The 14,511-nt window shown below is 47.7% G+C and overlaps 1 protein-coding gene across 8 annotated transcripts in view; it reads right to left on the reverse strand.

Annotated features, from left to right (window-relative positions):
• UBR4 (ubiquitin protein ligase E3 component n-recognin 4) overlaps window positions 1–14,511 on the reverse strand; it is a 126,936-nt gene that overhangs the window by 25,450 nt on the left and 86,975 nt on the right. For all 8 annotated transcript variants that reach the window (XM_059915013.1, XM_059915004.1, XM_059915021.1 and 5 more), the window contains 13 exons: window positions 13,793–14,136; window positions 12,018–12,108; window positions 11,594–11,678; window positions 11,288–11,415; window positions 7,987–8,116; window positions 7,706–7,863; window positions 6,855–6,964; window positions 6,004–6,145; window positions 5,249–5,330; window positions 4,741–4,914; window positions 2,223–2,344; window positions 1,066–1,263; window positions 316–396 (listed from right to left, as the gene is read on the reverse strand). In XM_059915013.1, coding sequence (XP_059770996.1) covers window positions 316–396; window positions 1,066–1,263; window positions 2,223–2,344; window positions 4,741–4,914; window positions 5,249–5,330; window positions 6,004–6,145; window positions 6,855–6,964; window positions 7,706–7,863; window positions 7,987–8,116; window positions 11,288–11,415; window positions 11,594–11,678; window positions 12,018–12,108; window positions 13,793–14,136 — 1,845 coding nt within the window. The remainder of the gene's footprint in view (window positions 1–315; window positions 397–1,065; window positions 1,264–2,222; window positions 2,345–4,740; window positions 4,915–5,248; window positions 5,331–6,003; window positions 6,146–6,854; window positions 6,965–7,705; window positions 7,864–7,986; window positions 8,117–11,287; window positions 11,416–11,593; window positions 11,679–12,017; window positions 12,109–13,792; window positions 14,137–14,511) is intronic.

Genomic DNA, 14,511 nt, shown 5'->3' on the forward strand with positions numbered 1-14,511 from the left:
CCACTGCGCCACCAGGGAAGCCCCAAGAGGTGTCCACTCTTGACAGCCCTCCCCATCACCGGGCTTCCTCAGACTTTGCCCGGCCCGGCTGCACGGCCAGGAAACGCTCACCCCTCTTGAAGCTCCTCTCCCCTCGCCAGTAAGCTGCCTCACAAGGAGGACAAGGTGACCGGTTTTCTCCACACCAACACCGACAGGGGAAGTAATGGTCCTTACATGCTGCTACCAGCTGGGCAAGTGACGATGAACAACGGCTCTTCCTAGCACAAGCCTGCAAGTCAAACCACACCTCCAAGCAAGAAAACAAGCACATACCTCATTCGTGGTACACCAGACCTTCTTGTAAACCTCGGCCACAGGAAGGTCCAAACTAATGATTTTATTGTTCACTAGAAGCTGAACAGAAAAGAAAATGAGGCTGTTATTTGGAAATAATTGTAAGGCAAGTAAATTTCAAGATCAAAGGGCGCTTTATGGCATAATGTCTGTGCGACAGGGACCTATCGACTCTCCCTCTCTAAAAAAATGCACATGTGTGCGCAACACACAGAATTTTGTGCACAAGTTCAGGGGTTACAAACAGCTTTAACCCAAACCATGGACTCCAGGTTAAAAAACTGCTGAGGACCTTCTCCTATCCTGAATCCATTTCAGCTCAGCACCAAAGAAGACAATTTTCTCTATTTCACCAACATGCTTTTCACCATGTATACGATAACGCCAGACCCTAGTGTTGTCTGCCAGAAGGTACCAGATACAGGGCCAGAAATCTGCACAGGGGCTAAAGTGCCAGTATTTAGGGAGCTTAATTAATTTGGAATCCCTGGGAAGCTTCTGCCACAGCAACAAGAACAATAAAAGCCTGCGCCATGACAAGCAACAGTCACCAACCATTTGCTTACCACATGCCAGGCAGTAGGCAGAGCCCTTTACAGGTAATTACCCTGAACACCAGGTGGGGTAGGTAGGTGGAGATCCTTAGCCTGCATTTACAGAGGCCCAGTGTTAATCAGCTCCTGAGGGAAAGGAACCCTAACCATGACAGTGGTGTCCTGTGCTTGTTACCTCCATTCCACTATCATCCTCCAGGAGAGCCACCAGGTCACAGTCCTGGCAAATCTTGTTCTTTATATCCCTCATGAGTGGCCCAATGCCTGGCTCATTGCTGCTGTACGGGTTCCCAGGCATCCTGCCCTGTAAGAAGTCTTCTTGTTGGGGATCCTTCTCCAGGGTCACAAAGAACTCAGTGACTTCATTCTCCTCCTAAAGGACAGAGAGAAGGAAGCAGCGGAAGGGATGGCATAAATATACATGCAGAGGGATGGCAGAGACCTTTTTTGATTTAGACCACGCTACCTTGCTCACGGACACTCTGAGGAAAACACACCAAACTCATCCAGCCCCTTACACATTTAAAGACATAAAGGATAAGAAGCTCAGAGGTGATTCAAAAAATCCAAATAGCCTTAAATATCAAGCATCTTCTCTGAAACTTAAGGGGAGATTAGAAGGGAAAGCCTAACAAAATAAGCAGATGAGGAGTGACCCATGAAAGCTGGATTAGTGACACGAGGGGAGACAGGGCTCTCCTCCTGCTCGTCTCATGTGATGCCAACCAATCTGGGGCCAGATGACTTTGTCCCTGGTGACCCTCCAGTCAAGGAAAGGGTCTTCTCTATATTATACAATATTCAGGCACGCCCAACCCCACTGATCTGTCATCATTAACTGACGATGCCGGTGTTCTTCATTCTTCCTCAGTAACAGGAGGGGATCTTTGGATCATACCATGCTTCTATATAGTTCAGGCTACGGAAACAAATACACAGGCATCCATGCGTGCACAAAACGTGGGCAGGGAAAGATGGAAGAGGGTGAAAATTTCCTTACGCCCTAGCTCAGTGTTGCTTCTTTCACAGCATATTGGATTAATACCAAGATTTGGGCAATGGGAGGTTAGACCTAGCTCAAAAAGAAAGATTGATTTTGACTTTGAATCTAGAAAATGAGACCAAGGAAGGTCTTTAGATTTCCCCCCAGGTGGAACGGGAATATCACGGGATTGCTTCTGTTTTACGTGCGGCGCTTCCTAAAACACTGCCTGAACGGGCCACCGCTGGTAAGATTACCCATGACTATAATGAATCACCAAGCGGTTTCATGGAGAAATGGCTCATGCTGACACCCCGAGAGCCACGGGAAGCACCCCTGCTTATGCTTACAGGATAGATGATGCTGCAGAGCCTCTCAAAGATGAAGACAGGAGTCCGGTAGTCATCCAGATTGTAGCGCTTGGCTGTCTCAATGCACACGGCCATGAAAGCCTTGGTTTCCGATTCTGTACCTACCAGAAATCAGTGGGGCCGAGTCAGTTAGGAAAGAGCTTCACACACGGAAACTAAGATGAGACTTTAAATGAAGTTCCGTCACTGACAGATTCTTTCTGCCTAGCAAGTCTTTAAATGTCCTATGTGGCAATATCAGTATTTCAACTGGAAACATGAAGCTGACTGATTCTTTTTTTTTTTTTTTTTTTTTTAAATTTAGACCAGCGTAGTAAGGTGGCTTTTTTTTTTTTTTTTAATTAATCATTTATTTATTTATTTATGGCTGTGTTGGGTCTTCGTTTCTGTGCGAGGGCTTTCTCTAGTTGTGGCAAGTGGGGGCCACTCTTCATCGCGGTGCGCGGGCCTCTCACTATCGCGGCCTCTCCCGTTGCAGAGCATAGGCTTCAGACGCGCAGGCTCAGTAATTGTGGCGCACGGGCTTAGTTGCTCCGCGGCATGTGGGATCTTCCCAGACCAGGGCTGGAACCCGTGTCCCCTGCATTGGCAGGCAGATTCTCAACCACTGCGCCACCAGGGAAGCCCCCTGACTGATTCTTATACTCAGACCACATTCCATTTGAAAGCCTTAATTACCCAAGTCAACACAGACCATCACAGTTAGCTGTGCACACGTCTTGCTCCCTCTGGGAATTAGAACCTTGCATCCTCTTGCCCAAAAGAGGTACCCAAAAATGTCAAATAATGATCCTAACTGTATGCCAGTCAAATCAAAAAGAAGTTATAGTTTTCAGTTTCATTCTAAAAGGTTAAGTAGATTGCCCTCTATAAATGAAAGAGATAAACTTCAAGTCATAAGTGCAAGTACTGTAACAACGCTCTTGAAAAGGGTCCAGTTGACAAGGTCAGAAACCAGCTCAGCAAGACAGCTGAAAGTGGCACCAGAACGACCTCCATGTCTGGCAATACAGCAGACTATGTCCCCTGACCTACTTTCCACTCCTCCACTTAAAAACAATTTAAAATACTGAATAAAAAGGTATCAGTGAACTGCCACACTAGCAAAGAAAGCCACAGCCCCTGAAATTAAGAAAAATCGGGAACCCAGGGAGGTTAGCAAAGCACTGAGGCGAATTTTTGCCATGAGCTTTCATTTCCATAACCTGCCAGGACCTGAGAGCTGGATACAAAGCCCCAAATCTGCCAAGGTGGAGAATCTGGCAGGAACCACCCCACTACACACATACATGTAAATCTGGTACCCCAAAAGAGCTACATCTTTGGTATAAGGGTCAACTAAAAATAACTCTCCCTTTCCCCCAAGCAAATCAATGAAAGGACATTGTCTTCCCTCAAAATGCGGCACTGAGTAGAGGGGGAAAAAAAATCTCCTCTGAGAACTCATAACAAGCTGTCCCTCACAGGGGTTTGTGGCTCAAACTATCTAGGAGGTCTGAAAAATCTAAGGTTAGAACTTGGTTGAAGGCGGCCCTGGGGTGGCTGTACCCTGAGATGCCTCATAGAAGCGGTTACAAATCTTCTCTGGAAAAACCCACCTTTGACTTGGGTCCTGAAGAATTTCCACAGATAAACCCTCAAAACACGAGCTCACCGTCAAAAAAAATCACAAAATGCAAAAAGATTTAAGGCACCATAAGCAAGAGCCAGAAAAACAAACAACAGAATTAGATCAATAAATACTTCAAATTTTAGAATCATCAGACACAGAAATAAGTTTGCTATGCTGAAAGATTATAAAAGGAGTAGGAAATGTCAGTAAAAAACTAGAGACTATAAAATCTATACAGAACTGCAAGAATTCAATGGGTAGATTAAAAAGATAGAGTGAAAAAAAAATTAATGAACTGAATGACACGGTATAGGATGGAAGACATTATCCAAAATCAGCATAAAGATACAATGAGATGGACATTATGAAAGAGAGAGGAAGACATAGGGATGACAGAGTGAGACTGGAGCTCCACAAGGACAAGGAAAATGAATAGAGCAGAGGCAACTGAAGAGATGATGGCTGAGAATCTTCCAGAACCAATGAAAGGCACCAACATGAGAACTTTTGACCTCTTCCCGCACTATGAGCTCCATATAAAAAGTCCAAACTGGGAACTCCCTGGCGGTGCAGTGGTTAGGACTCTGCGCTTCCACTGCGGGGGGCAAGGGTTCGATCCCTGGTCGGGGAACTAAGATCCCGCAAGCTACGTGGCACAGCCAATATAAAATAAGTCCCAACTGACTGAGGCCAGCTCTGGAATTTTACAACCCCAAGAACCAATAGTCTCAAGGGAAATTTCTTCTCCTTCTTTCCTTGAATGTGAGGAGATGTTTGCTGCCCCTGCTCTGGCTCTGAGGAAGTTGGGGAAATCAGACCAGTATACCTAAGTGGAGCCAGAAGGGACATGGGAATCTCGGGCTGTAGGCTGCTGGGTGGTGCTACCTGTGGTCATGTCCTCCAGCATCTCCAGCAGCATGTCCTGGGTCTCGTCAATCAGCTTGGTCCTCTGCACCACCAGCTTCCGCAAGCACAGGTATCCATTCAGCACAGTACCCACCAAGCGACTTTTAAAGTGCCTTTTGATGGATTCCACCTCCACGAAGGAGGAAAGAAGGCCTGTGGGGACAGGAAAAAGTTGCTGTAAGAGTTCTGAATGAGAATTAAGCAAAGAAGGCTTAATTCATCCTCAAAAGATGACGAGCAACTCAAAAGCAGGGAAACACTATCTTTGTGCTTGGCATGGGGCACGCTCAATGATGTGAACTGGTCAATAGCCAACAGATGCTCAAAGACGTAAAGCCATCCCTGAGGAGAAAAACGCAGACCTTAAAAGTGCAGTGTGGTCAACATGAGAGAGAAGAGAGTCAACCACAGCACCCAAGGAACTAAGGGTCAGTCCCCAAACTATACCCAGGGTGCCCTAAAGGAAGGGCTGGGAGGCTCTCTCTACCTGTGAGACTTTTGAGGGCATAGCCCTGCTGCAGATCAGTGCTCAGGGTGGCCTCCTCCAGGGCCAACAAGCGGGCTATTTCCTAAACAGGACAATAAGCACAGTTAGTGTGACAGCACTGCCAGTGACACTGGTCCAGGAACTGGCAGCACCGTCTTTTTATTCTAATGCTCTCTCAAGCTGAACCTTTGCAGAACTCCTTTCCAAGAAGCCAAGGACAGTTGCAATGACGTTAAGAGAATGCTTAAAAATGGAGAACAGTCTAAGTGACCCCAACAGACTGCATATCCTCTTGATGAACACAATGAAGTCACAGAAGTACCACACGCAGACCTCGGAAATACTGCAGGTTCAGTTCCAGACCACTGCAATAAAGCGATTATTGCAATAAAGCGAGTCACACAAATTTGTTTGTTTTTTCCCATGAATATAAAACTCATGTCTACACTCGACTGTAATCTAGTAAGTGTGCAATAGCATATGTCTAAAAACACAATGTATATACCTTAATTAAAAAATAATGTTGTTGGAAAAATGGCGCTGATAGTCTTACTTGATGCAGCGTTGCCACAAACCTTCAATTTATAAAAAACCCACAGTCACCTATAAAGTGCAATAAGGCAAGATACACCTGCATTTTCAACAAATGTTTCTTCTTGGCATAAAAGAACACCACAAAGTTCACGCAGAGAAAGAGAACAATGAAAGCAGAGCTAGGGAAAGGGGCTCTGCTGGGCTGCGTGAGACGGAGGTACCTTGGTGATGAGGTTGCCCACGTAGGGCAGGACTCCTCGAGCTGCCAGGTAGACTTTCCAGTGAGCTGAGGTGATGAGCTTCTGGTAGAGCGCCAGGTACTCGGCGGCACACTCCCCGGCCACGCTCAACTCGTCCAGGTAACTGCCGTGGGGAGACAGGCACTGAGCGAGAACTCAAACAGCTGCAACAGCCTAACAGCCCCTCTTCGCCCCTTCCATCTTTCATGCCTCTGCTGTCCTCCACTCCCTCTTCCGTGGAAGGAAGGGGGTGGGGCGAGAAAGCCCCAAACTCCCCACTCGGGAACTCCCCACACTTGGGGAAAGCTCAAGAGACCACAACAGGGAATGCAGTGCAACAAACTATACACGTTTGGAACAATAAAGCACCAAGATATGAATGGCGGTTATTGGGGCAGCATGAGTATGGTTGTGATTGAGTCACTCACAAGGTAAGTTTATCAGAGTTTAGTGGCCAATAATGTGGGCTTTGGAATTAGACTGCCTGGATTCAAATCTTGCCTTCCAGTAGACAAGTTAATTAACCACTTTAAGCCCAGGTAAGGATTAAATGAGGCAATGCATGCCAAGCATTTATAAGCTCATAAGATCTCAAAAATTACTAGCTGCTGAAATTCTGCTGCTCTATCACCACCACCACCACTGCTACTACCACTACCACTACAATTCAGCTTTTTAGAACTTTTTTGTTTCTGTGGTCTTCTACAAGGAATGAGATAGTTATAGAGCACAGGTGCGCCTCCAGTCGCCCTGATCTATGGATTCCCCTGGGAAAGCGGGAAGGGCTCGAGATGAAGTCCAACCACCCTGTCCATCCCACTCTCAAATGGTACCTGGTGAGGAGGTCGAGGACCTGCTGCTTGCGGCTGGGAATGGTGGCCAGAGCTTCCACGATGGTACAGGCCGCCTGCCGTGCAGCCTGCGTCGCGGGAGTAAAGAGCACCTGCGGGGTATGGACAGAAGCCCTGGCTCAACTAACAGCCTCTCACCAGGCCCCGCAGGGCACAGTCAACTGCCACCCATCCAGAGGAAGTCCTCTGAGTACCTCTCTAGGAAAGGTTAAAGGTAAAAATCACCAGCTAACACAAGATCAGACTGCTGCAGACTGGTGAAGAGGCTGCCTAAGAGCCACCTTCTTCACGGAGATGTTCTCCATCAAGTACTTTGGAGAATGTACCCAAGATGACTGAAGTAGGAAAAAAGACAAGCAGGTATTCTCCTTAGCAAAGACATCTACAATTCTATTTTGGGGACAGCTACACAGTGAACACTTACATTTAATGTAAACCAGTTATTTATGTTATGAACCAATGGACAAATGAATTCTCTAAAATATAATTACTTTAATCTTTAAGAACATTAGCTGGAAAGAGGAAGAGGACAGCAGAAGATATGAAAGGTGGAAGGAGAAAGGGGAGGACAGGCACTGAGGTTCGGGTCCGTTCAGTGGTCAGGGGGGAGAGCAGAGATCACGAGCTTGATGAGAAGGCGGAAAGAGTTCTGTTTCGGCCAGTCCACCACGCTGGCGGCGGCAACCGAGAACCTCTACCTATGTGAAAGGAAGCAAGAATAACAAAGAGAAAGAAGAGAAAGCAGAGCAGACAAGTGGGGAGGAGCAGAAACACCCTGCTCGGGATCTGAGGCCAGCGCAGCAGGGCGAGGGGCCCAGGGGACGGTCACTCACTTGCCGCAGCCAGTTGTTGTGGCCCAGCTTGAGATCCAAGGGGGAGGTCCTCTTTCCCCGACGACTCAGGAACTGCTTCCACCGCCACACGTACTTCTCAGTCAAATAGAGATGGCGGAGTTCTGATTTGCTGGGGGACTTCCCGTTGCCATCGATCCCTGGCAGGCAAAAGGGTGCAGGGAGAGGTAAGGAGAAGAAAGGGACAGAAAAGGGGGGACTGTGGGGCTGCTGGGATGGGGTAGGAATGACCGATTTCTCAAGTCTTGAAGAGACAGACACACCTCTGATAGGAAGACACTTCTTCCAGGCTTCATAGGATGCCTTGGGGTCTCTCTTGAGCCAGAGCTGAGCCTGGGCATGGATCTCATTGCAGTATGGCTTAACTGTGGTAAGGGCCTCGACAGGAACATCCTGCAGGAGGAAAGCGGACAAGGTGAGAGAGCTTGAGGGCACATCTGAGCCACAGCTGCAATACAATAGCACTGGCACCCCAAGGGGACATATGCAAAGGCAAGAAGACCAGAAGGATCAACCTTCGTATCTTTTATGCCCCTTATGTGTTCCTTTAAAGCATTTTGATCCAATTTAGCAGTAGCATCTCCATGCTGAGCTTAGGGTCACTGATTTTGACTGTGCAGGATAAAGTGTAACCGGTTTCCTGCAGACAGTCTTATAGCCACATATACTAATTCCTATCCCCAGGGTGATTTGTAGTTTCCCAAACATAAATCTTCAAGGGGTCACTAAGCAGCCTCCAGAATTTAAAGAGCCGTAACTAATCCCAAGGAGCCTACACAGCAGAGCCCCAGGACTCTGGGTTCTCAAACTTTTTGGCCTCAGGACCCCATTACTCTTGAAAATTACTGACTCCAAAGAGTTCTTGTGTGGGTAGCTCTCTCCATCAATATGTACCTATTAAAAATTAAGGTTCAGCAATTCTTAAAATATTTATTAATTCATTTAAAAGTAAGAATAAATCCATTACCTGGCAACCTAAATAACATTTTTTATATTTTCCAAAACAAAAATAATCTAGAGAAAGGAGTTGCACTGCTTTATATTTTTGAAACTGTTTAAAGACTGCCTTAATAAGACAGCTGGATTGTTATACCTGCTTCTGAGTTCAAACTGTTGTGATATGTTGTGTCAGTTGAAGTACTCACACAGATATTTAGTTGGAAAAAAGAATATTTTAATAGGTTTTTCAATTAATTGCGGATTTTTTCTTTGATACTAAACCAAAATTTAACAAATTACAGGTTCTTAAAGACTGGCTAGAATGTGGAATCTGAAACCAATCAGTAAACGTTTCATATTCCATTCCACTAAAATTCATCATTTACTCTCACTGATTCGGTAACATGTACCAGTCATTTGGAAAATACTGGTTCAATGAGTTACGTCAATTCCTCTTTAAGTGACCAGCTCACTTTATTCACTTTTTAAGAAAATGCCTACCAAACACCCGATTCTGAACAACCACAATTTGCCCATCAGCCCTCCTTTCAAGCACTAACGGGATTCCATGAAAAAAGCAGCTCGTTCAGCTTGCAGCGCAGTCACACAAGTGCTTTTCCCCAGGACAACCGCTGTGCTGCAGCGCGCCAGGGCACTATCTCTGGGCCTCGCACATTGTCTTGCTGAATATTAAAAAGATTAGCTGGGCTTCCCTGGTGGCGCAGTGGTTAAGAATCCGCCTGCCGATGCAAGGGACACAGGTTCGAGCTCTGGTCCGGGAAGATCCCACATGCCGCAGAGCAACAAAGCCCGGGCGCCACAACTACTGAGCCTGTGCTCTAGAGCCCACGAGCCACAACTCCTGAAACCCACGTGACTAGAGTCCATGCTCCGCAACAAGAGAAGCCACCGCAATGAGAAGCCCGCGCACCGCAACGAAGAGTAGCCCCCGCTCTCCGCAACTAGAGAAAACCCGCGTGCAGCAACAAGGATCCAACGCAGCTATAAATAAATAAATAAATAAATTTTTAAAAATCATTAAAAAAAAAAAAGATTAGCACTCAGGAGTCAAGATTTACTAAAATTAACCTGCGATGCTTCATCAAGGACGCTCTAGAGCGAAAGTGCACGGCAGGGAAGAGCGCGGCTCTGAGTGGAGCTGGGCCCACAGCCTCTTCGTGCTAAGGCTCCAGTGGCCTCACCATCACTGACTTGGCACCATCAGCACAAATGCCACAAAACAGTGAAGAGGGCAAATCACGTCTTAGGGTAATTATGAAAATAATGTTGACCTCACAGATTCCCTGGGAGTCTTGGGAACACCCAGGGATCTATCTATGAGCCAAACTTTGAGAACTGCTGCTCTCTCTAGGCTAAAACTAAGCAAAATGTGAGGCTTCAGTGCTCTGAGAGTAAGAACCCTGTGGAAATCTTTTACCTCACACTGTGGGAAAAATGACAGTTACGTGGGGATGAGGTTCCTCTTTTCAATCAAGAACCAATTTTTATTTGCTGAGACTTAGCTCTGAGGGGAAGTAAACCTTCATCAAAGGGAAGGAAGGGGGGTCTTTTCTGAGGACTGTCCGGGCAGACCAGGAAAGGGAAACAGAGTAAACTGTTCATTGCCCAGCTTCCTTCCCTACTGCTTACCACTCAGAATCCTGCAATGAAGACTTCGTTTCCCACCAAGGGATTCCATTAGGATGGAGCAGGAAGGAGAATGGCCCAAGGACTACAAAGATGGATAGGAGGCACCGATGGCCTCAGGCATGGCCAAGGGAAAGAATTACAGCCCGCATGTTCTCAACTGGTGTAAGCAAGTTCATCTGTGGCTAGGCCATTTTAGGATTAAAAACTTGGCTTTATTCATTCACTTAACAATGATTTGCTGAGCGGCTATAGTAATGCTAGATACCACGCTCTGCACTGGACATAAAAACATCTTAGTAAGACAGTCCCTGGATTCGAGGAGCTCATAGCCAGCCTAGCAGAGAACTGGTTAATTGAAGGAGCAGCTAACAAAATGAAGGCGAGCATTCCAGGCAGAGAAGACACCATACAGCTACAAATAACATTTATTAAGGACTAACATGGGCCAGACACTGCTCTGAGCACTTGATCTGCATTAAGTCATTTATTCTTCCCAACACTTCAGGTAGAAACTGTATTCCCATTTTATAGATGGGGTAACCAAGGAACCTAAATTAAATAACGTGCCCAAGTCACAGTGCTAGTGAATGCAAGAGCTGGGATTTGAAATCAAGAGGTCTGCCTCAGAGCCCAGGACTTCCACCACTGCGCAAAACTGCATGTACAAAGGCACAGGGGTAGGAAAGAACACTGTGTCCTCTGGGAGCTGCGAGTCATCTGACGTGACCGGAGAAAGAGGCAGTCCTCCACGGCTAACCACTTTGTTCTACGCGTTTGTATTTTTGTGTTTGCTTTTCTCTTGAGTTCCCTCTGAGAAACCTTCCTTCTCAAAAACCCCAACCCATCTCTGCTGAACTGCCGCAAAGGAAGCATTGGTGCCACCCAGGGAGAGCGAGTTCGGGTGAGCAGAGGCCCTTAGAGGCAGGGCAGGTGCTGGCCGGGGACTGCGCCCCGCCCTCCCTCTTGGCCCCGTACCTTGTTCTTCTTGCTGGTGGGAGCAGGTGGTTTGATCAGCTTCTGCAAGATCCGCAGGCACATGAGGGTAATGTTCTCAACAACCACGGGAGTCTTAATGTTCACGGCCATGAGGAAAAGGCTGAGTGCTGGGCAGAGGAAGGAAAGGCAGAGTCACACGTGATCACAGAACACATCACGCCTGCCGTGGCAAGGCTGCCCAAGCACAGCTTCCCCTGCCCTCTCCCGCCCTGCGCCTAGGACTGCGCCCTGAAGCCTCCTCTCCTTTCTCTGGCAAACTGCTAACCAGATGTCCCCCAACCTCACCACAGCGTAAGCGGAGCTCCCAGCAGCTGTCCTCCTTCGAGATAGAGTCTGTCAGCAACAGCATTTCATACTGAAGGCTACTTGCCTAGAAGGCCAACAGGAAGAGACATGAGTAGAGGAGAGTCTGCAGGGTCAATCCCAGGACTAGGGCTCACGTCCATGCTCAGACCCAGGGACTCAGCATTAGAACGTCTGGTCACAGATGGACCATCAGAGAGACAATGGAGAGATGGAGAGCCTCCACACAGCCAACCATTCATTTCTCTTCTCTCTGAGGCTGACTCTGACCTGGGAAAATCTTTGTGGGACATGAGCTCTGCAAATGTGCTGCTCCCTCCCTCCCTCTCGTCTCTGCAAACGAGACCGGCAGGGAGGAAGCCGAGAGAATGAAGGCAGAGAGTGAGGGGATGGCCAGCCTGCTCACCAGATCAGGATTGGCCCAGTGGCCCTTCAGGGCTGTGGAGACTTTGCCAATCATCAGGTCGTTCATCTGCTGGGTGGCCTCTGGATTGTCGCTGGGGAAGCAGAGAAAGGAGTCCTGTTATTCACCATTGGCTCTGTCCCTCCTTTGCACTTGAAGGAGCCCAGAGAAAAGGAAATCAATGTCTAGGGCTACCCAGCCTTCCCAGGGGCAAGACGACACATTAGCCCCCCAAAACCCTGCTGTGTAATAAAAAGGGCATGCCCCAGCCGCCTTTCCTGGGAGGAGACGCTGACTGAGAATACAGCAGCACTAACATAGGGGGGATTTTCTCCCCAGCCCACATCCCCAGGCTGCACAGTCCCCAGACGCTGCCTGGTGTGTCAGTCTCCAGAATCTAGGTGTCCACTCTCAGCCTTGGCCACAACTCTTTCCTCATCTTCGCCAACTGCCCTCACTTCATTTCCCACAAGGCATCCACATTTCCCATCTATGTCCCTTTGTAATAATGTATCTTTTAATAATTAAAAAACCCCACGAATCGTGTCACATCCCTTTCTTGCTTCCCAACGTGTCTTGAATAAAATCCAAGTCCTTATAATGACCTACAAGACCCTATAGGATCCGGGCCCTGCGATCTCTCACTAATTCCCCTCCCCTTTATTCCCCCACTGGTATCCTTCACTCCATGCACAAGCGCTCCTCGTGGCCCCCGCCCCTCACACCCCGGGCACACCCCTGCCTCTCCTCCTGCCACTTGCTATTTCCTGTGTGTGCAGCCCGCGCGTTCGGTATCTCCATGACTTGCCCCCTCACCTCACACAGGGCTTTGCTCAAGTATCACCCCTCAGAGGTCGTCCTTGACCACTTTATCCTCCGCAGCAACCCTACCTGCAATCAGGGTTGCCATCCCAGCTATACCGCTCTTCACATCTAATCTCCTGACACTGTAGTGTGTAATTACCTGTTTACTGCCCTTCTCCCCTCTAGAACGTAAGTTAAATGAGTGCGGGGACTTTGTTTCATCTATCACTGTATCCTCAGAGTTTAGAACAGTGCCTAGCATTCAGCAGATGCTCAGTAAATATTTGTTAGATGAGTGAATAAATAATACAGCAAGTAATACTTACCAACCAGCTAACATGTTCCAGAACTTATGCAACATACTCAGTAAATAATCTAAATCCAGCTATGGGTACTGTATGGGCACAGACCAAGTACTCCACAAATATGATTTATTACTTGCAATGAATTATGTTAGTCATTCCTCACCACAAGCCTTTAAGATATTTGCCATTATCAGTATTTCTCAGATAAGGAAACCTTAGGCTCAGAGAAGTTAAGAAATGTGTCCAAGGCACATAGGACAAAATATCCGATACTGGGTCTTTCTGATCCAGATCCAAGCTCTTAATCCCTAGGCTCCACTGCTCCAACTGTCTTCTTCTGTGTGAGTTTTGAGTCCAAGTACCCTGCTGTACCCTTCTCCTCCCTCACCAAAACTCAGAAACTGCTTCCTCAGGAAACCACACTGGTTCCAACCAAATAAAAGACGAACATACTATCTACACGGAAACCTGGGCTTCAAATGCTCCCCAAGTTTGTTCAGCTATACCTGGGACCTCTTCCCGTTTTTTTCTCTATTATAAGCTAGCGAAGCTGTTTGGCAGGGAGAAGCACGGTTCCGTGAACCCTCTGGTGCTCCCAGCACCGCTGCCGCCTCCACCCCAGCACGAGCAGGCATGACCGGCCCCCGTCACCATGGCGCAAGCTCTGACCGGGTCAGGAGGCACATGAGCTGGCGGACCTCCTCCCGCATGGCCGCAGAGCCTCTGCGAAGATTATAATCAAAGAGTTCCCGGATGAGGCCCTGGGAGACGAGGATGTGCCTCAGGGCGGGGTTGGTGGCCAGGGCCCGGAGCAGGGTGATACAGTGCTCTGTGACGGCAGAGGCACAGCCGTAGCACTTGGTGGAGGATGTGTGGCCACAGCCCAGGACGGACAAGGCGCGGTACTGGCTGGCAGTGAAGGTGGGCTGCACGGAGGTCCTAGATGATTTGGTGGCTGCTTCCCTCTGCTGCAGGTCGTATTCCAGCAACTCTTTGCGTGAAGCAAAAACTTTCTAAGGAAAAAAAAAAAAGACAAAGGAGAAAGAAATCAGCAATTAAAATAAAGAGAAAGAGGAAGTTAACTAGAAATCAGCTTTGGTTTGAAAAAACACTTTACATGCATTATCTAATTTAACCCTCTTGATAACCTTACCAGTTAGATACTTTATCCCCATTTTATAGAGGAGGAAACAAGCTTAGAGGGGTTGGCTTGACCAAGGTAAGTGGCAGAGTTAGAATTCAGCCTCTGATCGCAGGCCCATGCCCTTAACTCCCACGTAACACTGTCTCACAAAGAACAAAGTCAGGAACGTAGGCACGTGTAGCAAAGATGGCACACCAGCAACTTAAGGGACAAGGACCCTGGCTCCTCTTGTCTGCGGCCAGCC

This window comes from Balaenoptera ricei, chromosome 1, assembly GCF_028023285.1.
Source record: "Balaenoptera ricei isolate mBalRic1 chromosome 1, mBalRic1.hap2, whole genome shotgun sequence".
NCBI lineage: Eukaryota > Metazoa > Chordata > Mammalia > Artiodactyla > Balaenopteridae > Balaenoptera > Balaenoptera ricei.